Source organism: Chlamydomonas reinhardtii, chromosome 12, assembly GCF_000002595.2.
Source record: "Chlamydomonas reinhardtii strain CC-503 cw92 mt+ chromosome 12, whole genome shotgun sequence".
Classification (NCBI taxonomy): Eukaryota; Viridiplantae; Chlorophyta; class Chlorophyceae; order Chlamydomonadales; family Chlamydomonadaceae; genus Chlamydomonas; species Chlamydomonas reinhardtii.
Window position 1 is genome coordinate 8641216 of NC_057015.1, and position 25640 is coordinate 8666855.

At 62.4% G+C, this 25640-nt stretch overlaps 5 protein-coding genes across 6 annotated transcripts; 2 read left to right on the plus strand and 3 right to left on the minus strand.

The window, feature by feature from the left end:
- Window positions 1-976: 976 nt before the first annotated feature.
- Window positions 977-6710, minus strand: CHLRE_12g546800v5 (uncharacterized protein). Its single transcript, XM_043068890.1, has 11 exons — window positions 6588-6710; window positions 6048-6314; window positions 5526-5768; window positions 5123-5326; window positions 4855-4947; window positions 4322-4511; window positions 3962-4122; window positions 3231-3668; window positions 2920-2988; window positions 2354-2672; window positions 977-1990 (listed from the first exon to the last, which is right to left on the minus strand). Exons 2-11 carry the CDS (start codon window positions 6195-6197, stop codon window positions 1656-1658), a joined length of 2202 nt encoding a protein of 733 aa, XP_042919085.1. The 5' UTR covers window positions 6198-6314; window positions 6588-6710; the 3' UTR covers window positions 977-1655.
- Window positions 6711-6806: 96 nt separating this feature from the next.
- Window positions 6807-11492, minus strand: CHLRE_12g546770v5 (uncharacterized protein). Its single transcript, XM_043068889.1, has 6 exons — window positions 11469-11492; window positions 10326-11244; window positions 9896-10134; window positions 9527-9703; window positions 9145-9280; window positions 6807-8948 (listed from the first exon to the last, which is right to left on the minus strand). The coding sequence occupies exons 2-6, from the start codon at window positions 11145-11147 to the stop codon at window positions 8472-8474; spliced, it is 1851 nt and encodes a 616-aa protein (XP_042919086.1). The 5' UTR covers window positions 11148-11244; window positions 11469-11492; the 3' UTR covers window positions 6807-8471.
- Window positions 11493-11556: 64 nt separating this feature from the next.
- On the minus strand, window positions 11557-15472 carry CHLRE_12g546750v5 (uncharacterized protein). Its single transcript, XM_043068888.1, has 10 exons — window positions 15300-15472; window positions 14767-15206; window positions 14554-14626; window positions 14205-14303; window positions 13712-13978; window positions 13435-13575; window positions 12825-13298; window positions 12424-12537; window positions 11870-12101; window positions 11557-11584 (listed from the first exon to the last, which is right to left on the minus strand). Exons 2-9 carry the CDS (start codon window positions 15195-15197, stop codon window positions 11952-11954), a joined length of 1749 nt encoding a protein of 582 aa, XP_042919087.1. The 5' UTR covers window positions 15198-15206; window positions 15300-15472; the 3' UTR covers window positions 11557-11584; window positions 11870-11951.
- A 100-nt stretch (window positions 15473-15572) lies between these two features.
- CHLRE_12g546700v5 (uncharacterized protein) lies at window positions 15573-22468 on the plus strand. 2 transcript variants are annotated; one of them, XM_043068886.1, is made up of 16 exons: window positions 15573-15928; window positions 16237-16463; window positions 16714-16851; window positions 17076-17247; window positions 17519-17692; window positions 18006-18260; window positions 18545-18744; window positions 18983-19090; window positions 19362-19419; window positions 19639-19742; window positions 19984-20089; window positions 20190-20301; window positions 20622-21070; window positions 21208-21282; window positions 21410-21746; window positions 21889-22468. In XM_043068886.1, the coding sequence occupies exons 1-16, from the start codon at window positions 15665-15667 to the stop codon at window positions 22017-22019; spliced, it is 2910 nt and encodes a 969-aa protein (XP_042919089.1). In that variant the 5' UTR covers window positions 15573-15664; the 3' UTR covers window positions 22020-22468. The 2 variants fall into 2 exon arrangements, with proteins under 2 accessions (XP_042919089.1, XP_042919088.1); XM_043068887.1 differs by having other exon boundaries at window positions 20202-20301.
- A 147-nt stretch (window positions 22469-22615) lies between these two features.
- Window positions 22616-25558, plus strand: CHLRE_12g546650v5 (uncharacterized protein). The gene is made up of 5 exons (XM_043068885.1): window positions 22616-22773; window positions 22841-22943; window positions 23441-23538; window positions 23715-23815; window positions 23969-25558. The coding sequence occupies exons 1-5, from the start codon at window positions 22728-22730 to the stop codon at window positions 24122-24124; spliced, it is 504 nt and encodes a 167-aa protein (XP_042919090.1). The 5' UTR covers window positions 22616-22727; the 3' UTR covers window positions 24125-25558.
- The last annotated feature ends 82 nt before the right edge of the window (window positions 25559-25640 follow it).

Sequence of the window (25640 nt, forward strand, 5' to 3'; positions counted from 1 at the left end):
CGAGGGTGCCGCCGGTCAACGCTGTTGTGACCAACTTCGCAGATGCTGTGCCTGTGGGGTCAGGCAGGGGTACCTAAACATCAAACCCGCGTGGGCGAACGCTGGAGCCATGGCGTGTGCCGATGGCGCGCGTGCAACTGACGGCACGCACGGCATACCCACCCCGGGTTCCCGCGCTTCGTTGCCGTGTAAATACCGTAGCATCGAGTTAGCCACGCACATAGTTCTGCTTGGTTCAGCGTTCAGCGCAATCCACCGTGCGGAACAACTTACAAACCGGCTGGGCAGCCCTTCGCCACAGCTCTTGTCCACGGAGCACTTCATCTCCTCTTCCGAGGCGTCGTCCACCCTTCCCTGCCGTTTGCCAAGCACCGTGCGGGTGCAGGGGGTAGGGGTTCGTGGATACCTCCCATATACTTCCCATGGAAACGTCCCATTCCTGACAGTTTTGAAGGGCCCTTTCTCAGCGTTTACAGGTCGCAAGCCTGTTCAGCATCCGGGCCCCGCCGTAGGCTGCCGGCGGCGCATTACAAACAGTTTAAGACCAATACCCGGCTTTTTTTACTGTGCCCGGGAATCCTACCGCATGATTTAGATGCCGCCTTTTGGGCTGAGTGCCCCCCAGTCGGGCTGCCGCTTTCGAAAGTTCATGAACCGAACCCTGTGACTGACGGCCATTCCAATTCCAGCACCCACCACGAGTGCGGCTAGCTGTGGGCATCAGGATTACCAAATTCATGTGGCGATGCATATGCGTCTGCGCAGCAGTTGCGCACGCTTGTATGTGGGATGTGCGTGGGCGACATGCTGCTGGGGGTGGGGTGGGCAGCAGGGATGCGCACCCCAGGTTGCGGGTGTGCGTGCGCTGTGTGTGTGTGTGTGCGTGCGCTGTGTGTGTGTGTGTGTGTGTGTGTGTGTGTGTGTGTGCAAGATGTACGACGACATGCCACCCGTGCACATGAGGTAGGGGAGGGCGGCATGCAGTTTGACGTGTGCGTGCGCGACATATAGCACGGACGTCTTGCCATCCTTACTGATCATTCAGGGGTGTTCCCAAACTACCGTAGCTATGTACAGCACAAAGTAAGGAGACTGTATAAGGAAAAGCCAAAATCATTCACCCTCATTTACCGGTGCAACCAAGAAAGATGACAACCAAGAAAACACTGTGCCGCCATTTCATCACATGGGACATGGCGACCAGCAGCAGCGCGCGCTAGTAGTGCAAGCACGTTTCTCTTCCGATAAGGCAGGGTGAGTTTACTGCAGGGAGGTTTGGTAAAACCAGCCCTTGCCCCCCCCCTGCCCTCCCTCTTCCGATACCCACACGTCCGCCGTCCATCCTGCGACAAATCAACCATTCCTTATGTCCCGTGCATTACGTTGAATTCAACAACAGAAGCAGTGCGAAACGATCCTGCGCGCGCTCCCGACTCGAGTGGAAAAAGGAACGTCGAGACTCTCAGCATGCCCAAATCAAGCCTGGGTTTGACCTGACCTACAAGCATAAGTACGTGTGCATGCGTGCTGGACGCCCATGCATACACGGGCGCCATGCAGACTGCTTGTCATGACAAGCAAGTAAGGTCTTGCTGCTGAGCTCACGACCATTTATTGAAGGGTGTGTAGCATAGGACTCTCGCTCGCGCGCTTGCTTAGCGGCGACCGAAGAACAGGTCAAGATAGCCCCGGGGGCAGCAGTTGCTGTCCTCGGCGCCGAAAATACTGTACAGGCAGCCCGAGTCACCACGGCCATCGCAAAGGCTATCAGCAAAGCCGCAGCTGCTGTTTGCAGCCAGGCGAAAGCAGATGTCCATAACGGGCGAGCCGTTTGCCTTTGGCGGAACCTTGTCCAGCTTGGTCACGCCCAGGACTGTGAACTCTTCGCCAGTGGCGCCAATATGGTTGGAGAAGGTGGGCGAGAGGGTGGTGCGGTTGTTGACGATGATGGCGCGCACGGGGCGTGGATACTCGGTGCGGCACTCAGGGCCTGTAGGAGTGCGGACGCAAGGGTGCGGGCCAGTTCTTGGTCATTCAGGATTTTGGATAAGTTCCACTGTAAGGACGGGTTTGTGCGTTAGCATGCCTTACTTGCAAAGGGCAATGGGGGCTGGACAGGCGGCGGGTGGTGAACTTCCTTCAAGCCTAACATACCGCGTGTGCGTACACACTTGCCCATACCATCCCTGCCAAAGTAACCCATGCAAGTGGTTGTATGTTACGGTACGCACGGTTTGACATGCACGTGCGTGGCTGGCTGTCTATCGTTGCCCCGCCCCCATTCGCCGCACGTTAGTTATCAAACCCAACATCTATGGTAATTAAGCAGCACGCACGCATGTGCGCAACTCACGGATTAGCAGCTCCAGCTTCTTAATGGTCATGTTGCAGCAGGGCGACGTGGTGGCGTTGCAGCGCGCGAAGGGGCCCACGGCAAAGCAGATCTGGTGGTACCTGATGCCCAGGCTGTCGGGGCCCAGGCCGCCGGTGCCTAGGCCGTAGTCCTCACTGGTGATGGCCAGGCGGTACGGTGAGACGTTGAGCTTGCGCTTGCTGCACCGGCAGAAGGGGAAGCCGCTGTCGGCAGGCGGAGGAGGGTTGGGCGGACGAGGTGGGGGACTGGGCGGCGAGGGTGGGCTGGGCGGGAGCTTGCGGCAGCCGCAGCGGAACGACTGCAGGTCGGGCATGTTGCACACATGGAGAGGCAACATACGCGGGAGTCAGAGGTAGGTACACATCGTGCTAGCTCTCACGGGCGGAGTTGTCCGCCACGTTGGGGTTTGCTGTTGTGGTTTCCATCGTGCGGGGTCACATGGCGGCGGTGGCAGCGTTGGATGATTGACAAAGGAACTGCTACTGGCGGCAGTAGTACCCAATACGGTGGTAATGCAGCCTAGCTAGCTTTGCACGTGAGCTCACCAGGCGGCTGGCCCAGACCACGGGAGGGCCGGGGCAGACGGCGTCGATACCCAGGTAGGACACCGAGTTCTGTTGGGCTCGACCGACACGCACACGTGCACACACACACACACACACACACACACACACACACACACATACACATAAGGACACATACACACAGAGGCAAGGTGTGATGAGGCAAGGCGGTAATGGCGGGAGTAGTGGAGGCTGTACGTGCGGTGCAGACATGGACCCCGGTGGCCAGGTGCCAATCAAGCCACTGCAGCAGCGGCCGGTTCACATTGCGATAGCCCAACGCACGCACCCACCGGGTCGATGGGGCTGGTCTGGAGGAGGCCGCGGGAGTTGGACGTGGCCGCCAGACGGCGATGACCGCCTGCCGTGCCAGCGGGCTCGGCCGACAGAGGGAAGACGGCCTTGATGTACAGCGTGGTGGCGCCTACGGTGAAGGAGCGGAAGACAGAGAAGGGGCCGCTGCAATCGGGCCCGTCAAGCGGAACCTCGCTGTCCAAGTTGAGAGTGCTGGTGGGAATCTCGATAAGGATCTCGGTGGTTGAGGAGTCGGTGACGATGATTGTGTTCGGGAGGTCGGGCTGGGGCGCGATGAGAGAGGGCATGGTGCACATCGGGTTATTGGGGCCAGCACCCTCGCCAGGCGGGGTGCCTGCACCCTCGCCGGGCGGGGCGTCAGCACCAGGGGGCGCACCGAAGCTGGGGGGCGCGCCGCCATCATCCGGGGCCACCAACTGCACGTACGTGTGGGTATGTGGCAGCAATAGGTGGAAGCAAGGTGAGCGCGCGCGGCACGGCCAGCAGGGGGCAGGAGGATGCGGGTTGATGGGTAGGTGTTTGGTTTTGCCAGATACCTTGCTCACAGCAGGCAGGCACGTCGATGTACTTTGGCGCACACACGCCACACACACACACACACACACACACACACACACACACACACACACACACACACACACACACACACACACACACACACACACACACACGCGCTACGAACACGCATGCATGCACGCTTTGCACTCACCCAGGAAAAGCGGGAGCCCAGGGGCCAGGGGCTGCCATCTTTAGTAATCAGCCTGGCACGCAGCACGCCACCGCTGACGCTGATAAAACCGTATCCCTTCAGGTCGGGGATGTATTGGTAGTCCTTCGATGAGACGTTGCCAGCAAAGTGCAGCAGGCTCACTGCGCACATGTGCGTGGTGAAGTGCGTATAGGGTTGGCACAAAACGTAGGGGGCCCGAAATCCAACGCGGTGCGTGCGTTAGCGCTCGCAGTCGTCAGGGAATAGTACGCCGCATCACTACTGCATGCAAGAACCTTGAATGGCTACCTCCGGACGTGATTGAACGCCCCCCCCCCCTCGCTCGCAAAACAAACCTACAGTCAAGGGGCTGGGGCAGGAGGATGCCGGGCGGTGTGCGCAGCTCGAAATCTCCGGTGTTGCATGTGGGCTGGTCGATGAGGCAGTCACACGCTAGGTCAATGTCCATGATGCGGAAGGGGTAGTGGGAGTAGTTGTTGTCGTCAACGGGCACGTCGCAGGTGCCCTTGCCACCCCATGCCACGGAGCCCTGTACATGTGTGTAAAACGAAAGTGGCAGGCGGGTGGGCGCGTGGCAACGGGAGGTAAGGGCGGTGTGCACATCTCTAGCCATGCGGTGTCGCGTGCACAGTTCAAGTCTGGATGGCCTGTTGCAACACCTGCGTGCGCACCAGGGGTCAAGGACATGCACCAACGACAGGGCGCGCTTTCTCTTCCGTGTTCGCTACTTCTTGCACACACACGCACACGATACACGCTTAGCGTCATTCCAGCGCTATGTATGCCTCTACAGCTGCCAGGTAACAACGCACGTGAACAAAGTGAGCAAAGCACCCCTGAAGCAAAGCGCTGACCACGCGCTCGGCACTCACCGAGAAGGCGCCCAATGAGCCGGACTGCTGCAGGGCGCGGCGTTGGCCCGGTCCGGCAGGTGGCAGGTATACCTTGACCAACAGGGCCGCGATCTGCACGCAGGTGCGCGGGCAGCACGTGTGTGCCGTGCGGGTCTTTTGGGCCGTATGTGCTTATTGTGCTGCTTGCGGTGGCAGCAATAGGTGATTGGGGGCCTAGGGCATTTCACAATTGCATCTGGACACACGCTTCGCAAGTACCATCGCAACCACGTAGTGAAGCCCACACCTGGGTCGGGCGCTCGCACGGCGCCTCGCCAAAGGGTGAGATGCGCGGGCGCGACAGGCGGTACCAGGGCAGTGAGAAGGAGATGGTGGTCTTGACGCCATCCGCGGCGTCAGCGGGGCTGAGAACGTTCTCCAGGGGCGTCTCGGCTTGCAGGCGCTCGGGAGCAATGGTGCAGCGGCTGAGGTCATAGAAGAGTGGGCTGGCCTGCACGGCGAGGGCGGCGAGGCATGGGGCGGGCGGCGGCGGGATGTGCGTGCGTGTGAGTGGTTGATGAGCGAGCATGGCAGCACGTTCAATAAACGGGTGGAAACTGGAAAGTGGCCCGGTGCTCAGCAGGCCACGCACAATGCGTGCAGCAAATCTGCAGGTGTGTACAGCACACCGGTCCAGCGTTCATGCTCACCCAGCTGACAACGGTTCCAGCGGGCCAGGCCTGTCCGAACTTGTTCGTGATCTCCACAGTCACCGAGCCTGCCGGCGAGTTGGCGATGAGGCGCACGCTGCCGATGACTTCCGCAGCAGGAGGCACATCGGAGGGGAAAGGTCCCGAGGGGTTGGGGAAGCTCAGCACTGTGAGGTTGTAGGTGACCTCCGTGGAGACGTTGGCCAAGTAGTCCGTGGAGAAGATAACATCCACCGTGCCGAACTGCGCGGGTGGCATGCACGCATGGCACGTGGCACGCATCATCGCAACTCCTCAGCACTACGCATGACACCACATACGGTACCCTTTCGCCTGCTACTTGACCGCCTCTTTTTCTTGCTTAGAATGTTGAGTGGCAATGGCCTCCCCTACTGTAAAACTCTACCCTCAGGACTGGGCACCCAGCCCCCACGCACAGGCTCGGCCCCATGCGGCCGCACAGTTAGCTGCGGCCACCCGCACTCCGGCCAGCAACTGGCGAACCGCCACCCTAACACCCACCTCATAGCTACCCGATCCACACTTGTATGTGGCCGTGACACCAGGCCCATTGTCGTCGAACTGAGTAGAGCGGCGCTGCGCTAGGCGACCAGTAGCGGCGGCGTTGCTCGCGCGAGTACCCGCCAGGAGCACCACTAGCACTGAGAACATTTGGACGAGCCGAATGCGCCCAAAGCCGCAAAACGGTCCACAGCGGCCAGCAGCCGCGGCCGCTGCAGATATGTGGCTCCGCATGACCTCGACGGGGCGCTTGTAAGGCGCAAGCGCCTGTCACGCAGCAGGAGCGAGCGCATGCGCGCCGGCGGTAAGCAAGTAAGTGCGCGCCGCCGAGAAGCTGAACCTCAGTGGCCTTGGTGCACGTGACAGCTTAGTTAAGAGCCTGATATTAACGTGCCCTTCCGTGGGTACGCGAGGCATTTGAGAGTTCAGGATGTCAGGCGTGTGCAGCGTTGGCGAGCGGACGCGCACTGCCGACGGCAGCAATACACGCAACTTGCTTCGAACGCCACCATAATCGACCGCGTCAGCTGTTGCACTTACTTTGTAAGAGGTTCGCGCTGTAAGTGCACTCCGGACCGCGCGAAGTAAGGCGCCAAGACCTGCCTACCTGCGCGTTAGTCCAAAGTATTCACGCACAGTAGTGGTGATGTGTAGATATATTGCTCTGTCTGAGTATATAACTTAATAGGCACCGGTGTTAGCGAGTGAGCTTAACCGCCCGGAAAGGGCGCTACGATAACCAGTCGTGTGGCGGTTGGTAACCGGAGCCGTGAAGGGAAGTCCGCCCGGTAGTTGATGACACGGCGCGCGAGAGTTTTGCGGGGCCACAGTGCATCACAGCAGCGCCAGCGTGTATTCGGCTTGCCTTGTGGACGCGCGTGGTCCCCTGAGCTGGGCTGGCAGGCGTGAGCGCAACACTGGCAACACGTGACAAACTCAGCAGTTACCGACCGACCAGTTACCGTGACTCTTTAGTAATTTAGTTCGCGGCGCACTCAGTACCAACTTCCCGCTGAGGCGCTGATGCAGAGAATGCAAAGAGCTTTAACCCGTCGCCGCTGTCTGAGATCCCGCTACTGATGTCAAGCGCGTTCTGGGTTGCTCACCAAAACCTCCTGTGACTCAGGGATGTGGAAACGCTCATCCGTGTATCAGGAGCAGGTGCAAGTGCGTGCGCAGTGTGCATGGTGTGGCCCTTCCCGTTCACGAGAACCCCATCCCCCTTCATGGTCCGGTTCCCGTATTCATAGCCAATCATGCAGGCTTTATTACAGCGGTCTGGCCTTCAAGGCCGGTGATCTGCGGTAGGGAGGACCTCTGCACACAGCCACGCGCGGCAGCGTCTTGACGCGAACACTTGAACTCGGGCAGTCGCACGCGCAGAAAGAATCAATCTCCCGTTACTTGAATCGCTCCAGCGCCGTGCATGGCACCGTCCCTCTATAATTAGAATCAATGACTATGCACTCCACACTGCACGTACCCAAGCACCACGATGTCCATGTCACGAGACTGTCCGCTGCGCACGCTTTTGCTATCCGGCCAAACTGCCGCAGCCATCGACCCATCCGACATCGCTGTTTGCTGTATGCTCTATCTTCATCTCGTGTGCATATACCCTAAAGCCGTGCATCGGCTACTCCAGACAACTACTGGGCGCAATCAACACCTCAGTTTGCATCCACCTCACTACATGCGCCCTCCTCCATCCAACTTATAGACTTTATTCATTCGCCAGGCTACAACCATCCCAGCATCTGCGGTATGCCGCCCTGCTTGCCGCACCTTATCTGCATACCACCCTAGCATGTGGTGCCCTAGCAAGTGCCGCAGTGAACACAACTGTGAGTATCAAGGTGCGGCAATGGCCCCACCACCTACATGCCTCGATGCAACGTCCCCCTATACGATTTGGCCAACTGCCTGTCAGCTTGCACGTCCATTCAGCTCATCCGTGCACAGCCGCACCATGTCACGAGACTGTCCGCCCCACTACCCGCCTCCTACGGTACAGTCTGGGGTGCAATCATCCCCCAAATCATTGGAGAACATTTTTTCTCTTTTTTTGTATAATGCCTGTCCTACACCTAGCAAACTAATTGTATGTGCCCCTTCTGTGATGGCTAAGCTGCCAGGAGTCACCGGTACACGTCTGCACCTGCGGCACCCTGCACAGCACTCGCACGTGCCCGCGCCTGCATGCCAGCCGCGCGCACTCCTGATAAGTGCATGCTCACGTGCATGTACATAGATACTCAGCATACTTTGCCCCCTAATGTGGGGCAGTTCGGCTCGAACCCCGCCACATACACAAGCTGCCAGCAAGGAACCTCCGCTGCTCCAATCGCAAGCAAGCGGCCGCGCCGAGTAACTCTCCCCATATCCAGTACCAATACTCAGCTCCTTCCAGCCGACAGGTGAGCTTTACCGGGTGGTCTCGTCACGCTCGGGCTCGCAAACCTCGAGGCAGGGACCCCCGACCAGCACAGAGCCGCCAGCCGCGAAGGGGCGCGCCTCCACGCCGGCGCTGCTGCTGGACGTGAATGACTGCGACATGAGGGTCTGCTGCTCATGTGAAACAGCTGCGGTCGCCGCGACGGCGTTCACGGCCGAGTTGCAGGTCGCCTCCACCACCGCCACCGCCAGGCCCGCCACAGCGCCGAACGCAGGCTGGTTGCCTTGCACAACGGCGCCCAGTGCGGCCGCGGTCACAGCCGCGGCCGCGAGGTCCTGGGCCCCCACCATGAAGCCGCCAGGGCCGGAGCTCTCAGCCCCATCGGCCACTGGCATAGCGGCGGTGGCGCCAGTCGCCATGTCAGCAACCGGCGCAGATGGGGCCGGGGCAGACGGGGTGGCCGCGGCGGCGGTCGCACTCTCAGTGCTGTCGTCGGAGCTCGACATCTGTGGAGTGGGGATGGGCGGCGCGTCCCTAAGGAGGATGCCCCGACCATGGGTACGGTGTCAACTCACTCGGTCACAACTTTTTCAAATTCATAACAAAACCCCCGGGCACACGAACAACAAGACCGTGCTACTGCTTCACAAATACATGACGCGCCCCAGCAACACAATTCACCCCTGTCCGGACCGCACTCACGATGGACAGGAAGCAGGTCCAGATGATGTTGACGCAGTTGTTGAACAGCAGGCGGTACTCGTTGGGCAGCAGCGCGAAGTTGAGCAGCCCGGCGGCGGGCCACAGCAGGTAGCCGCCCAATAGAGACTTGACGTAGCTGCATGATTGTTGGGGAAATGCACGGAAGACAGGCGGGGCAGGGCGAGGCTGCAAGGTCAGCGTGCAGGTACGTAGCTAGGGTAGGTGCAGAGCCGGCACACCGTTTGCCAGTAGCCCGTGGGCCCTCACAACCCAATGGCCACTCCTGGCAGCAGGGACCGACGCAACGGACCCACAGCATCCCCAGCCTGCCGCAACGTTCCTAGCAGCCGCACTGCTCAGCTATCACACACCCCGCCCGCACCTGGTTTTGAGGCTGCGGCTGATGTCGTGCGGGCGGCCCTCCAGCAGCTTGATGACCACGAAGAACAGCGCCAGGCCCAGCGGCGCGAACAGCACCTGGTCCAGCAGCATCTTGCTCAGCACGGCGGCGGGGCAGTGAGGGTCGTCGGGCAGGATGCGCGCATCAAGCAGGTTGAACCTGGGGGTGAGGGAGGCGACGGGCGAAGCGGAAAGGGAGGTGAGGCGGGGTGCGCAACAGACTTGACTGCATGAATTTGTGCAGAATCGGTGTTGAAAACCAGGGTCACGATACCGTATCAGTTGTGCGTCACGCCCTGTAGCCGCAACGCCTCGACTAGGGGCCGCGTGTTGCTGTCCATCAATGACTCACCAGAAATGCGCCATGGGAGTCCCGACCAGCGACGTCTCGGTGCACAGGCGGGCGGTGCGCGCCCAGTCCACACGCCGGCGCCCGTCAGCGGCAGCGCCAGCAGCTGTGGCGGCCTCGGGCTCGGCGGCCTCAGGTGCGCCGTGCCCGCCTCCGCCTCCACCGCATGCCAGCTGCGCCAGCATGTCGCCAGCGACGGTGAAGAAGTTGCCCGTCACGATTTTGCACATCAGCGGGCTCTCCTGCGGGATGAGGCAGTGTAACAGGGTGCGGACAACATGGTCAGTCGCGCTCTCATCGGCAAGCAAACAAGGAGATGCGGGTCGGGTGAGGCCCCGACCAGACATGTGATGTGGGTCGGGTCCTAGAACAGCAACTTGCAGGCCAACCCACATGGATGCCTCCCGCGAATCCCAGCACCCGCCGGCCTCACCTCGAGCCACGCGTTGTAGCCGTCGACGGTCTGAGCCACCACGCCGTGCGCGGCCTCAGACACGTGCGCTGCCGCCTCCTGCGCCGCCCCACGCGCCTGCGTCCACAGCTCGGACGCCGAAGAGGGCTCTGCCATGGGGCTTACGCCGCTGCCCGCATCCGACACACCGGACACGTCGGGCAGCGGCAGGTGGGGCAGCTGAGGCAGGTGCTGAGCTGCGGCCGTGGTGACCACGTCCGCGTGCTTGGCGACCGAGGAGGCAGCTGCGGCGGCGGCGTAGTGTTGGGAGTGCAGCATCAGGGCCCACACGGGGCGGGTGGGTCCAAACGCCGTGTCCACGATATCCGCTGGGCCGAACTCGCGCGCGGGGTAGAGCGACCCACCAGGAATCGCCGAGGCAGCTGCATGCGCGTGCTCCGCCGCTGCGCCGCCGTCGCCATGATGCATGGCCGCGGCGGCCACCAGCAGACCACCCGCCAGCCCCGCCATGAGGGTAGGACCGGCAAGGTTGGTGAGCAGGCGGGACAGCGAGTCCGAGGTGCTGGAGACGACCGCACGGGCGGCGCTGGCCCGGCGTGCGGCCGCGGCGAGCGGCGAACCGGGGTTGGCGGGCTTCACATGCTTACGCTGCAGCTCCTGCTGCTGCTGAGGAGACCCGCGCGAGCCCGAGGCTGTGTTCAGGACGCGAAGAGCCGAGGTGCTGGGGCGCAGCGCCAAAAGCCGAGGTGTAGCAGGAAAACTGCAGCACCGGGCCCGGCCTGGCGCTGCAGCGCAGGACGCCGCAGCGCCGCGCTGCTGCCGCACCAGCAGGGTCGCAGCCATATGGAAGCTAGCACGCCGGAAGCTGACTGCAGCGGCTGCGGCGCAGAAATTTAGCGCAGGCCGGAGGGCGTGCGCAGTCGCTGGGAACTAAAACAAACTGGCCAAAAGGGGAGGAAGAAGAGGCAAGAAATCAATAAATCAGAGACCGCGGCGGCCGGGAGAGGAAGAAGGCAAGCTAGGCGAAAGCAAGAAGCAAAGACGGTGGGCTCTGGCGCGGCGCTGCTAGGTTGCTTCGCGAAGATCTAGCCTAGCGAGCCTAGGCGCGCCCTCGCGCGGTAAAGAACCTGCATTTAATAGCAGAGTTTGCGGGGCCCGGCATACCTTATTGCGCAACGAGAGCTGGCGTCCAATGCGCGCGTGAGTCAGGGCGGGGTAGTTCCTGGAAGTAGTCCCAGGCAAAGCGCTGAGCCAGAGCAGGGAGAAGAGATCACGAGGGCCTGAGCAGATCACGAAGTAACAAAGGGGTCACGAGTGTTTTAGGCGTGGTCTCGAAAAGTAAAGGCAGGCTTTATGCGGTCCGCGGGGCCGGAAGGCGGGCCCGCGCCAGATCCAGGCCATCAGGGGTAGGGTTTTGGCGGGAAGGAGTTTTCGCTCCCCCAACCCCTATTCCCATGTCCTAGCTCATCGAGTACACATGTTTCCATACCCAATTGCCTTGCCCATGAGCCCTCAAGGCAGCGAAGCACATAATCGTGCCAACCAACCTCGAAGTTAGGCCGCACCTGTCGCTGACTGTCCCGGGCTCGTCTCGCTCTCCTCCTGGTTCCTCCTTGCTGCCAGCATCGCTTATTCTTGTAAGCAATCTTAGCTCCCACCATCAGGCGCGCCGGGAGTTGAGCAGCGATAGAGCATTACGTTCTTGCCCTCGAACGGCAGCTCCCGCGCCACCACCTCCCCGTCCGCGCCACCGCCCAGTTCCTGCAGATAGGCGAGCAGCTGAGCGTAGCTACGGACCTGCTGGCGCAAGGGGGCAGAGAACAAGTTCAGGAAGGCGTTGGGGATGTGGGTCGGCCAGGGTTGCTGCCGCGGACAGGGCCTTGGGGAAGACTAGGGAAGGCGAAATGCGCGCCTTGAAAGGCGCACAGTGCGGTGGCAACGCCCTACTTCGGCACGTCGGCCGCAGCTCTGTAAGTCGCTGCGACCACTGCGACCTGGGCCAGGCACGGCACGGCACCTTCCCGTCGCCCCTGCAGTGACAAAACAGCGCCCCTGCCTGCCCGACCCACATTGCACGCCACGGGCACTCGGCAGCCCACGCCGGCCTCCGAGCACGCACCTGCTCGCCCGACCGCAGCTTGCGGCGCGGGAACTCAGCTGCGTACACGCAACAGGGAACCAACGCGAAGGGCTTGCCGGCAGCCATGGCCAGGCGCACAGCGAACTCGGCGGCCTGCGGGAGACGGCAAGCACGCCGGGGACTGGGTGACGCCCGGCTTGGGCGCACGGCTGCTGCTGTGCGGAGCTTGACTGTAAGACTCTAACCCAAATCAGCATCATGTCCAACCGCAAGCAGAGAGCTAGGTGTGCGAAAACCCATATCTCTGGCCATTCGCTGCGGCGCCCTGCCCGCCCTGCCTAACCCTGCTGTCGGCCGCCTCGCCGCCGTGCCTTGATGCACCCGGCCTCACCCCTTCTCCTCCATCACCTGCAGTACCGCCCCGCCACTTCCAACCCCACCTGGTCAGGGTGCATGGCGACCACCACGCTGCAGTCCAGAAGGCAGCGCACCGCAACCTCCGCCCAGGCCCGAGACTCCGCCTCTGCCTCCGGGTCCGTCCCAAGGGCATCACATGCCGCTGCTGCGCCAGCAAAGTCCTGTTGTGAGCCCAGATCCAGCTGCTCCAGAGACGCAGCATGGTCCCCCTGCTGTCCCTGAAAGCCGGTACTGCTCGCTGAGATCGACCCGTCCCCGCTTCGCTCCACGTCGCTTGCCGAGTCATCTTCCTCTGCCTCATGCTCGCCCTCATCATCCACACCAGCACTTCCGTCATCCGCCTGCTGCGCCCGCTGCCCGCCGCTGACGTGGAGCCGGCGCCAGCGCCGCCCCACCGCCGCCTCACGGCGCTGCCGCCAGTGGCCTGCCGGCAGCACCCGTGTCGGCTCCTCCTCGTGGCCCTCAGCCGCTGCGAAGCCTTTGCACGTCCACTCTACCTGCGGCAGGGGGTCGGTGCCGTGTTAACCTCATGGGGTCAGCGATGGAAACGGGCGAGCAGTTACTGGCATGGCCGTCTAGGTCGGTCACTTGCATCCCCGGACGCTCATACCCACGCCGCCTCAGCCCTCACACCTGCTTCGCCCTGTCGCGGCTCTCCAGGAACGCTGCGGTCGCCGCGGCCATGGCGGCGCCCCACTCGGGAGTGCTGTTGCCGCTGGCGCCGCCACAGCCCTCCCGCTGCAGGACGGCCAGTCGCCCCACCGCCTCAACCACCTGCAGGCAGGACGTCGGGAGGCGCCATGCCCCTTTGCAATGTGCATATACATGAAAGCGTGGGGTTTGTTGATGGCAAGCGGAAGTCCCAGCAAGGCCCTCATTCGCAAGCGCTATTGCGCACTCATCCGCCTACCTGGTCTGTAAGGAACATTCGAATGTGGCCTGGGGTGCGCGCCTCACGCGGTAGCCACCTCCGCCGGCCGCCGCTAGCGTTGTCTCCGCCACTCTTGCACTCGGCGGCGCCGTCACCTGCGGGGCCTGGACTTGAATCTGATTCCAGTGCAGCCATCGTAGTGATTGCGGCCTCAGACGCTGCTGCTAGTGCAAGCCCCGGGCCGCCGGCGCCAGCGCAGATTCCGTTGTGCTTTTCAAACACCCGGCTGAAGTGATAGAATCCGTCCTGCACGGTTGCGTGAGAGGAAGGCAAGCGATAGGTATTCCTTCCACGGCCCGCGGGGCACACCTCTCACAGCCACTCGTCAAGCCGCGCCGCCACGGGCCACAGTCACCCTGCCCCTCACCACTCCCGGACCCTCGATGCCGTGCTCGGCATATCCTTGCAGACCCACCCTTGAACTTAAGTGCCCCTGCCTTCAGAGTCAACCCCCTGCCATCTGACTCCTCACCTGCAGCCGCTTCACGTAGTGCTGCAGCTGCATGGGTCGCGGGTCCAGCACACTGGCGGGCACGCTGTTCAGGTTCAGCAGCTCAAACGCCAGCTCGCCCTGGGTGCGTGGGAGGGAGCGAGGAGGGCCGCCGAGGGCGAGGGACAGGGGCGTTACCATGAGGGTCAGGGTTGGCGTCAGGGTCGCATCAGCTTAGCATCGTCGCTGGCATTTGGGGCATAGGTGGATGGCATGATCACAGACGTCATAGCTGGGCAAAGTGCGCTGGTGGTCAAATGTAAGTGAAGGCGTGGACAACAGGTCAACAAGGTAAGGAAGCCGGAAGGGCTTCCGGTTCAAGCCCGCCCACCTTGCCTCCCGCCACATCCAGCACGCCCGAACCGCTTGAAAGGTAGTCCGCTCCGAACGTGTCCAGCAACCAGCTGCAACACAGGGTATGCATGCGCAGACCGTGACATGTGACTGAGGGCGTACAAAGCTGCGGAGGATGCCGGGGACTGTCCGTATCGGCAAGAAGCCAGTCAATCCAGAAGGCAGGCAGCTTGCAGTGCCGCGCGCACACCTTCGAAATACGGAGACACGAAACCGGTTACGCACGCGGTTGCGGCGTGCAGTTGTGGTTCGAACGCCAGGCTGCGACGGAAAGGAGACATCGCTGCCTGCTGCCAGTGACACATGCCCTGCTGTCTGCTCCTTCCCCTGCTGCTGAGAGCACTCATAAGTCTCTGCAGGGTGAGCTGACGGTGTGCCATGATGCTGTTCCAGATGTGGAATGGCCTGATGCCCCTGGCTACGCTGCTGGCCGCGCCGCTGCTTGGGCTGCTGCGGCGCCAGCGGCGTCACAGTCTCTTGCAACTGAGCCGGGTGACTGAAGAAGCAGCGCCCCTCGTCATGCAGGGCGCAGAAGCCCCGCCGCGCCCAGTGCTTGCAAGGCGGAGGCTGCAGCACCAGCTCTCCTCGTGCCTCCAGGTCCAGAGCACACGCGGCATGCATGTAGCCCGACTGGTGAAGGGGTGGCAGAGGGAAAGGGTCACCGTGTCGGGGCTGGCCGAGCACCGCGCACCCTCTCGAGCGGCTGCCAATGTTATGACTCACTTTGCTTGGCCACGCATCCTCCCCAACCTCAATCGTTCCTTTACAACACGGGCATGGCTTCCGCGACAGTACGCAGGTGAGAAACTTGGGAGGCACCATCAGCACTGAGCTATAGCTATATTTCCCACATGGATAGGTGTTTGGTAGGCTTTGTGACCGTGTCTCGCTTCTCGATCCAAAGTTTGGCAAATTGGTGCCTCGTTAAACGCAGGCTGCAACAATTGATTGGCACAATCATATATGATTATATAGGTTGCTGCATCTAGATCAGCCTTGCTTGGCCTCGTTGGCGCCATTGGCTTTCGGAGCCCGCCTGCGGGCAATCATCTGCTCTACAAACCGTCCGAAACTGATTGTAGATCATCATGGCTCCTAAAAAAGGAGCACGCAAGCAGCCAGACGCAGCTGCAGAGGAGGCCCCTGAGCAGAAGCCCGCCACCAAAGCAGCAAAGCAGGAGAAGCCCCCGGCAAAGGAGACTGTGGCAGCCTCAAAAGCTGACGTTGATGATGACAGCAGCGACGACAGCAGCAGCGATGAGGACATCGACATCGACGCCAATACGGCTGCGAAGCTCATGGAGCTGGAGCACGAGCTGCAAACCAGCCCCACTTATGAAAAACATCTGGAGGTAGGCCGAGCGGGGGGACCTGCATCTGGCGCAGGCCTGTTGGTAGGCTCCAGCCGGCCCTGTTGACACACTTGCACGCGTTCTCGCCACTAGCGGCTGGCACCTTCGGTCAAGTCTAGGCCGGTCGCCGCATCCTAGGCCACGACTAAGTGACCATGACTGGCATCATAACCACGGCACGCAACCCCCGCACACATGCATACGCCCACACCCCGCCCCGGCTCAGCGCAGACTAACCCTGCCTCCTGCCCATCCCCTCCCTCGTTTCGACTGCCGCTCCCCCAACCACCTCACTCCAAACATCGCAGTACATCGCCCTGCTGCGCTCGACTCCCGGTCTGCGCACGCGACTGCACGACGCGCACGAGGCGCTGGCTGCCAAGTTCCCCCTGAGCGAGGAGCTGTGGCTGGCCTGGGTCAACGATGAGCTGGCGGCGGTCAACGGCCCGGATGACGTGGCGGGCCTGCTGAGCCTGCTGCGCCGTGCAGCTGCCCGCGACTACCTGGCGCCGGGCGTGTGGGACCTGTACCTGGAGTAAGTCGTGCAGCGGGCAGGCGGGGGGGGGGGGCGCACGGGAAGGCAGGCGGTGAAGGAAGGGGTGGTGGGTTAAGAAGGAACGAGGGTACCCGGAGAGGGGTAGGTGGGAGTAGTCCCTACCCTCACACCGTTCTGCCGCACTACTCCCCGCAGCGCACCTCATTTTCTGCCCGGCCTCCTGCGCTTGCCCATGTCATTCTGCCCATTCTCCGCCGCCTCCACCCTGTCCTGCCCCCCCCCCCCCCAGGGTGGCCCACGACCTGGACCCGGAGGTGAAGGAGCACAGCGGCGAGGGCGCCGACCGCTACCGGGCGCTGTGCGAGGAGGCGCTGGCGGCGGCGGGGCTGCACCTGGCGGAGGGGCACAAGCTGTGGGCCAAGTACAGGTGCGGATGTGCAGAAGCGATGCCGGGGAAAGGGTGGGTGGGTGGGACGGCGGATGGCTGTGGAGGAGTTGCGGGTGGGTGGCGGTGGCAGTTGTGGGCGCTGGCGTGTTGGGAGTTAGCGGAAGCTGTCAAGGGAGTGTCCACACCCCTGGACGCACAGTATAGCAGACTGCGCGAGCGCGCGTAATGCATGAAACACACGCCTCCTTAATTCGTCGCCCCAGGAAGTACGAGCTGGCGGTGGAGGCCAAGGCGGCGGCTGCGGGCCAGCGCGTGGCGGCGGGCAAGGCCACGGACCGGGTGCGGGCGCTGTACCAGCGGCAGCTGGCGGTGCCGCTGGCGGACACCGCGGCCGTCATGGAGGAGTACAAGGCCTGGGAGGCGGGGCACGGCAAGGTGAGGCGGGCGCTGGGGCCGGGGGTGGGTGCGTGCGGGCGGAGTGGGCTGGGGAGGATAAGAGGGATTTGAGGGGGACGGACAGGTGGCCGAGCCATGCATGAAGGGCACTCTGGCTGATATCCCTGGGTAGGGGATTAAATTGTGGGATTGAATGTTGCAGCATAGCACTCACTGCGACTGCGCGCTGGGCGGGCCCCCGTATATTGCTGTGTTGTTTTCAAGCAAGACGCCCCCTGCGACCCGTTACGGCCTTGCACCGCACCCGCAGGCCGTGCCGGCGCACGTGAGCAAGGCCGCGGACAAGGCGCGTGAGGCGGCAGAGCTGCGGGCCGGCTGCGAGGCGGCGGTGGCGGCCGACCAGCCCGCCGACGTGGCCAAGCTGGGAGCCTTCCTGTCCTACATCAAACTGGAGCAGAACGCCGGTGACGCAGACCGGGTGCAGGTGGGCGCGGGCGTTCGTGGGTAGGTGCGTAGGTGAGGAGGAGTGGGAGGGTGTGCGCGAGTGTGCGTTTACTTGTGTGCGCATGTGTGGGCAGGAGGGTGTCAAGGCTGTCGTGTGCAGGGGCATGGGCACACCATGGAGGCTGTTGCGCTGCCGCGCCCGCAAGTGCACCTGTGCAACGAGTTTTTTTCGGGCCGCGCTTCCTCTGTCACGCGCCCAATGAACCCTCTGCAAAGGCTTGCTACCTGCTGCCTGCCAACTGTCTCATCCCTGCCTTGCTGCAACCACCTCGAACTCACCTCGCCCCACACAGACCGTGTACGAGCGCGCCGTGGCCGCCTTCCCGCTGACGCACAGCCTGTGGCTGCAGTACGGGCAGTACATGGAAACTGCAGCTGCCGGGAAGCTGCCAAAGGACAAAGTCAACGCCGTGTATGAACGCGCCACGCGTAACTGCGCCTGGGTGGGCGCGGTGTGGGAGCGCTGCCTGCGGGCGCTGGACCGCACGGGCGCGGCGCCAGAGCTGCTGCAGGAGACGTATGAGCGGGCGCTGGCGGCGGGTCTGCAGGTGAGGGCAAGGGCTGGGCTGCAAGGGCTGCAAGCGTGTGTCTGTATGCGTTGAGAAGGCAGGAACACGGGCGTTTATATGGAGTGCAGGGAAGCGCACACAACGGGTCGTCATGCGTGCTGTCGACTGCCTATGGCAGGTGCTGACTACTGCGCACGTGCCCCGCCCTAGTGGCCCTGTTTCCCCGTGCGTCAGCAGTTTACACGTTGTGTCTTGATCTAGACCGGCTTGCATAAACGGCTTCCCTTCTCATCCTCCCGCCTCCTTCACCCCTTCACCGCCAGTCGGCCGAGGACTACATGGCGGTGGTGCTGGCGCGCCTGGACGCCCTGAGGCACCGCGCCGTGGCGGCGGCGGAGGCGGCCGAGGCGGGCGGCGGTGGCGCCGCCAAGAAAGCCGCGGCGGCTGCGGCGGCGGCGCTGCGGGCGGGCTTCAGCTCCACCACTGAGCTGCTCATGTCGCACTTCCCCGACTACGTGGACAGGTGGGCGAGCAGCTAGGCACAGCGGGGCACAGCGGGGCAGGGCGGCTTGCCTGCTTGAGGAATGCCTGGGGTAAAGCTCTGGATAGAGCTGTGTGCACAGCATGCTGTGGTATCTGGGCATGATCTGGGCAATAAAACGTCCAGCTTGGAAGGTTGGCCTGGATCCTTCCTAGTGTGCAGTTGTGCATGGGCTTCGCCGCTCAGCTGGCCCGCTCACTCTCTCTTCCTGTTGGCGCAGGTCGCTGCGGCTGCCTGGGTACTGGGCGGCCTGTGAGGAGCACGTGCTGGGCGACGTGGCCGCGGCGCGGGAGGTGTGGGAGGGAGCCATCAAGGGCGGCATGGGCAGGTGCGCGTACGGGTTGCGGGCATGCGAGTGTGGGTGGGGAGTAGTTGGTGTGGCAGGGAATGTGAGGGAGGGGCACGATGAGTCCGGATCAGGTTGGGCGTGCGGGCGCGGTACCTGGAGGCCTGGACATCAGCAGCTGCTGCACGATATGCTGCAACGTCTACAGTGCGTGCCTGCCAGCCTGCACCTATTTCCGGCCAACTGCACCGACCGCGGTGACCGCCCGCCCACCCAACCAGTTCGTTTCCGCCACCCCCCTGTTGCGCTGCAGGTTCGCGGAGGTGTGGGAGGCCTACATCGCCCTGGAGCGGTCCGCCCGCCGGACCAAGGTGCGACCGCACGAAGCATGATTGCATGAGCACAGCCAGCACGAGCCGTGGGTGCCTGGGCCGTGTCGGGGTGCACCGAGCTGACACGTTGCACCAGATTCTTGTCATCAAGCCATGCAAGCTTCGGCCGCCCCGACCTTCCCACCAGCCACAGCATACATGCGCTCTGCACATGCATGCACCATTTCCCTCGTGTGCTTCCGCTTGAATATAATGTAGGAAGTGCGCGCGCTGTACAAGCGCTGCTACAGCCGGGCCTTTGAGGAGGACGGCCAGCTGCGGCTGAGCCACGCCTGGCTGCGGTTCGAGCGGGAGGAGGGCAGGTGAGCGCGCGAGCTGGCTGCACCAGCTGGCACGTGCAAGGGCACGCGCATGGCTCTGAGTGCATGCTGTTGCCTGAGTCGGAGAGCGCATGCGCGCAGTTTCGCCCGTGCAGCACATGGGCGTGCATACTGTCTCGGGCGGTCCAGGCGTGGGGCATTGTTGTGCCCTGCTTTGTTGGCGGGTTTAGTTACCGAAGTGTGTGCCATTAAGTTGGTTTGCACGATACGTGACGCCGTGCAGCGCGGATGACTACCTGGCGGCGCTTCTGAAGGTGGAGCCCATCCTAGAGGAGAGCGCTGCCGCCGCTGCTGCTGCCGCAGACCAGGCTGCCGCCGTGGCCGCCAAGGTGCGTGTAGCCCAGGGGTGCCCACTGCTCCGGTCACTGTAGTTCTCACATATCATGCCGCTATGCACCTTTCCACGGTCTCTGAGTTGACTTCGCTTAGGCCGCCGTGCAGAAGGCCAAAGTGCTCTCAAAGGAGGAGATGAAGGCGATGCGCCAAGCGGCCGACCCCAACTTCGACCCGGAGAAGGCCAAAGAAAAAGAAAAGAAGAAAGGTGTGCGAATCAAGTAATTCACATGCCGTAAGCGAGTGTTTTGCACGCTTGATTCCGATCGGCTGTCGGTGTGCGCGCAACTCTCCCGAGCTAGCGTGTACACTCACACTCGTTAACTACATGCGTATGGAAATCAAATCTGAATATAAATAATGTTTAACTCTGGGCACTTTGGCTGGGGTTGTCAGCCGGACAACCCCGACAAAGAAAACATGCTCTGTTTTACAGGTATCATCTGCGTTCATTGTAAGGCCTGATTATAAGCAGCTTAGAGATCTGAGGCTTGTCTGTGACACGCGATACATCGGCCATGTCCTCAGGCGCAAAGTCGACCAAGCGCGTGCGGTCTGAGGATGAGGGTGATGGCGCCATCACTAGTGGCGATGCAGAGGAGGCTGCACCGGCGTCGACCAAGCGGGTGCGAATCAGGGAGCCAGAGGCTGCGCCCGCCGCGGCTGTGCCTGCGGCCGCAGAGGCCAAGGCTGACGACGGGGACGCGGAGATGGGCGAGGGCGCGCACGAACAGGAGCACGAGCACGGGGGCGGAGGAGAGGGGCATGCGGACGAGGGCGGCGCGGCGGGGCCCGGCCCAGGTGCGGCACACGGGGGGGCGCCGAGGCCGCACTACACCGACAAGCAGACGGTCTTCATCAAGGGGCTCCGGCCGGCTGTCAAGGACGAGCAACTGGACGAGTTCCTGAAGAAATCGGTGCCGGACGGAATCAAGGACGTCCGCATCATTCGTGATGCCGCTACGCGGCAAGCAAGGGTGAGTGCGGTTATTGGGTGTTACGGGTTGACATGATGCGTTCTGGCGTACCATATTGCAGCATAGCGCTTTCAGCCTGGAGTTGGGCACTGCAGGCGGATATGTTGCTGACGCACCTTGTTGACCCGCCCTTCCAGGGTTTCGCCTACGTGGAGTGCGCTTCCCGTGAGGCTCTGGACAAGCTGGTCTCGCTCAACAGCACGCCCTTCCAGGTGCGCCCCTCCTAGGCAAGCTGCCACCCAGATGCTGCCTTCTGCCGGGCCTCCTGCAGGACTTAGTATCGTTTGTTCGGCCGAGTCCTGTTGATGTGCTTTTGCCTTCACCATGCTGCTTGCCCAGGGTGTGTCGCTGTTCATCGCGGAATCCAAGCCGCCAGGCCACGGCGGACCGGGCGGGCGAGGGCGCGGCGGCCGCGACGGTGGCGGCGGCCGCGACGGCGGCGGCGGCCGCTTTGGCGGGCGCTTTGGTGGGCCGCCGGGGCGGGGCGGCTTCGGTGGCCGGGGCCGGGGAGGTTATGGCCACGCAGACGCTGACGGCGATTCCGAGATGGCGGACGCCGGTGGCGGCGATGGACACGGAGGCCGGGGCGGGCGGGGTCGTGGCAGCGGCCGCCACGCAGGGCTCGGCCACCCCGGCGGGCGCGGCCACATGCGCACACACCTGGAAATCGCACCAGGTGAGCGTCATCGCTACACTGACGCGTTATGGTTTAGTAATCAACATGTAATGCTTGGCGTCCTCGTGTTGCCATCCATGCCCGGCAGCAAATGCCTGAGCATCGTGGCTGTCTAACGGTTTACTTCACCCTTGCAATGCAGGCACGGGCCCGGCACCCACGACGCTGGTGCCGCGCTCCGTGCAGCTCAGCGGCGGCGCGCAGCAGCAGGCGCAGCAGGGCGAGGCCATGACCAACGATGACTTCCGCCGCATGCTGCTAGGCGGCAAGTAAGCTAGTACGAATGTGGCTCCAAGAGGGCAGGTATAGCTGTTCGATACGGCAGTTGGAGCAGTTCTTGCATGGCGTGCCGTCTCTGGCCAGTGGGGGATGCTGAAGCTTGCGGCACGGCCTCTTTGGCAGCGGTAGGCGGCTTGGCGGGCGGTGGTGGCTGGGGTTGTGTTGTTCGTGGAGAGCTGGAGGTGCTTATGGGAGGTTGGGCAGTTGAGGTTGTGGTGCACTTGTCAGTGGGATGGCAGGTGCGACAGTATTGTTCCTGTGACAGCGTTAAGGCGCATACGGAAGGCAGTAGAATGAAGGACCGCTGAGTCAGAACCACAACGTCTCCGCATGTGACTGTGACCTCACCCAGGGGCACGGCCAGGCCCGTCAATGGATCGACACCGGCAGTTACAGTCCTGAGAGATCGACGTGGCTTTGAGAGTTTAAGACCAGCAGTGAGAGTGGCGCGATGGCTTCAGTTGTCACATCTTGCGCTGCGTAGGGGGGCGGGGGAGCGACCGGCACAGGCACGATGGGGCGTGGCATGGGGGTCGTGGCCAGCTTTCTGTTCTCGCCCTCGGCGATACAGCTACATACACTCAAACACTCTGCTCTTAGCTTTCTCTATCTTAGTCTTGGCTAGGTTCGCTAGTTGCTGCTGTTGGCGCGGAGATCCCCACGCCTCTAGAAGTCCCCAAACATATTTGTAGGGTAGCTGCGATGACGGACGCGCTGGCAGCATCTCTCCTGCGCAAGCAGCTGAAGGGTGCGCCGGTTTCGCAGGCGCGACACTTGAGCAAACCCCAGACGAAGCTCTCGCGCCCTGCCCGCAGAGCTCACCAGGAACCCCGTGGATGGCTTCTCGGCTGGTCTAGTCGATGATAGCAACGTGTTCGAGTGGCAGGTCACCATCATTGGGCCCCCGGAGACACTCTAGTAAGTTTGGAAGCCATGACGCGGCGGCTCGCTGCCGTGGGCCTTTACTTTGTGCTACCCGGGACGAGTTTTCATTTTGCTTTGTTTGGGCTAGGGAGAGCCCAGCCCAACAAGGCAGCTCACGGCCGCATGGGGTACACGCATTGAGAAGGCGGTCGGTGGGCTGTGCCTTGGAGCTGCCGCGGAAATGTTTACAGCTAGTAAAAATGTCTTCAGGCGTGCTTGGGCGCGTGGGAGTCCAGGCGTGCCCCCATGGTCTTGGCATGTTCACTGCGGCACCGCTTCGGCAAAATTTCGCCTGAACGAGGACAAGAAGCGATAAGCAGATTCACACGGAAAGACAATGGTGTTTTCTGCACCATCAGTCATAGCAACAGCACTCCCGGCGCCGCACCACTCCGCCGCGCAGCTACACCGGACCTCACACTGCCGACGCCTGGCTACGAGCCAGCATCTAAGCTGCCTTCCCTGGCCCTGCAATCGCTATGCCCTTGCAGCGAGGGGGGATTCTTTAATGCGCGGCTGACGTTCCCTAAGGACTACCCCAACTCCCCGCCCACGTGCCGTTTCACATCCGAGATGTGGCACCCCAACGGTAGGAGAGCACGACTCGGTGTGCCTGTGAGCTTGGGAGTTGCATCATTCTTATCAGCACGGGTACCGATGTGGGAGCCGGCCGTATCCCGGATCCCGCGGGTGTCCTGCAGCCTCTTGCACGCCCACCAAGCGCATATGTTATAACACACCCTCGCCGCCCTGATATGTGCGCAGTGTACGACGACGGCAAGGTGTGTATCTCCATCCTGCACAGCCCGGGCGATGACCCCAGCGGTTACGAGACCGCGGCGGAGCGCTGGTCACCAGTGCACACGGTAAGGTGCCGCCCGTGGCTGCAGCCTTGTAGCTGAGGGTTGCAGGGAGCCATCGGCCGTGCTAACTGATTGGGAGCAGCGTCACGGGACAGGACTTGGCGGATCATTTGACCATGCAGAAGATGACGTGACGCCCGCTGACTTGCGCTGCAGGTGGAGACCATTATGATCTCAATCATCTCCATGCTATCGTCCCCCAACGACGAGTCTCCCGCCAACGTGGACGCCGCAAAGATGTGGCGTGAAAACCGGGATGAGTTTAAGAAGCGTGTCGCGCGCATTGTGCGCAAGTCACAGGAGATGCTCTAGAGCGGCTGCTGGCGTAGCGGCGCAGCGATGGCCTGGGCATCTGCAGCAGCTTAGGGCGTACAAGCCGCATCGTTGGCAACGCCAGTCCGGCTGCAGCAGCGTTGGCGGTTTGATGGCCTCAGCCCGCCACGAGCCATGGCTACTGCTGCGGAGCGTAATGAGAGCGTAGCCGCCACTGGAGGCGGCGTGTGTGGCTGAGCATGGTGTTGAGGTGGGGCGGAGGATTGAGGGAATCCCCACGAGGGACGCCGCTTGCACCGCTGGGGCCGGCTGCCTCTGCAGTGGCCTGATGGGCAGTTACCGCATCCCCCCTGGAGTTCGTGGCTTGTTATCAGACGCCTGTGAGGCAGCTGGTCGGTGGTGTGCTGAATCCGGCGGTAGTCCGGCAGGTGACGCCGGCCACAGCGTTCCTATTTTGGCTTGGTGTTGCCCAGGCGGCCGCGATGGGTGCGCAGGAGACATTACCTGCCTTCCGATTGCGTAGCTGTCACGGCCTCTGATCCAGTGCTGCGTGCTCAGGCATAGTAAGAACTGCGGCTTTCAGATGTTGTGCGGTATGTCTGGTTTACTGCACGCGTACTGACGTTAAGAGTGTGTGGGCATAACAACATGAGATTGCATAAGCCTCGACACGAGTGTCAGGTACGCACCCGTCCCCTTCGGCAGGCAGAGCGCCGCCGTGCTCCCCATTCCGCATGCAAGCGGTGTTCCGGCAATTGCTAGAGCTTCCCAGCAAAGGGGCTGCATGCTGACTATCAACCTGGTGGCGCCTCACCATGGACGGAGCAAGACAAAGACTATGTGCGCTTTTGCGTGTGTGCGCGACTGGTGACATGCGTGCTGTTTGCTACGGTGGCTGTATAGTCCGATGGTCGTGCCGGTGTGACTTTTGAATGGAAGTGCAGAGGAATGAGCGTGTCCGTGCATTGCAGGCGGTTGCGTGCCGCTGAGGCCCCGCGGGAGAACTCGCTTGGACGTCACGGACGCAAATGACCGGGGCAGGGACTGGAGCTGTGGATCCCATGGTGCGTGCTGTACAATTACCAACTCTTGACGCGGGGCCAGCTTGGTGTGCGGGGCCCGGCAAGTACCGTATGACCTGAGCTGATAATGTCTGCTTTCATCAACCTTGTGGGAAGAGCGATGCAGGGCATGTGTGTGTGACCTAGGCAGTGGCGGTACCACTGCCTCCTTCAAATGTGTTGGCCATTGCACCGGGTGTGTCGAAGCAAGGGTGCGATGGCGTGTGCCGCGCCGGTTTGACGCATACAGGGGTCGGCGGAGTATGCCGGAGGGCGCAGGTTGGGAGACATGAGCCATGTGCGGCTGGGATGTGTATGCGCGGCACCCAGAGGTGCGGAGCATTTGGCATCGCGGCCTGAGGTGCTCGCCCTCTTGCCCTTATGTGGGCCTGCAATGTAACCAAGTGCTCAAGCAAGTTGTGTCGACCGCTAGCACTGCCGCGGTCACACACGACTCGCTCTGACCTGTCACACCTTTGTGTGGCCGCGCGTAT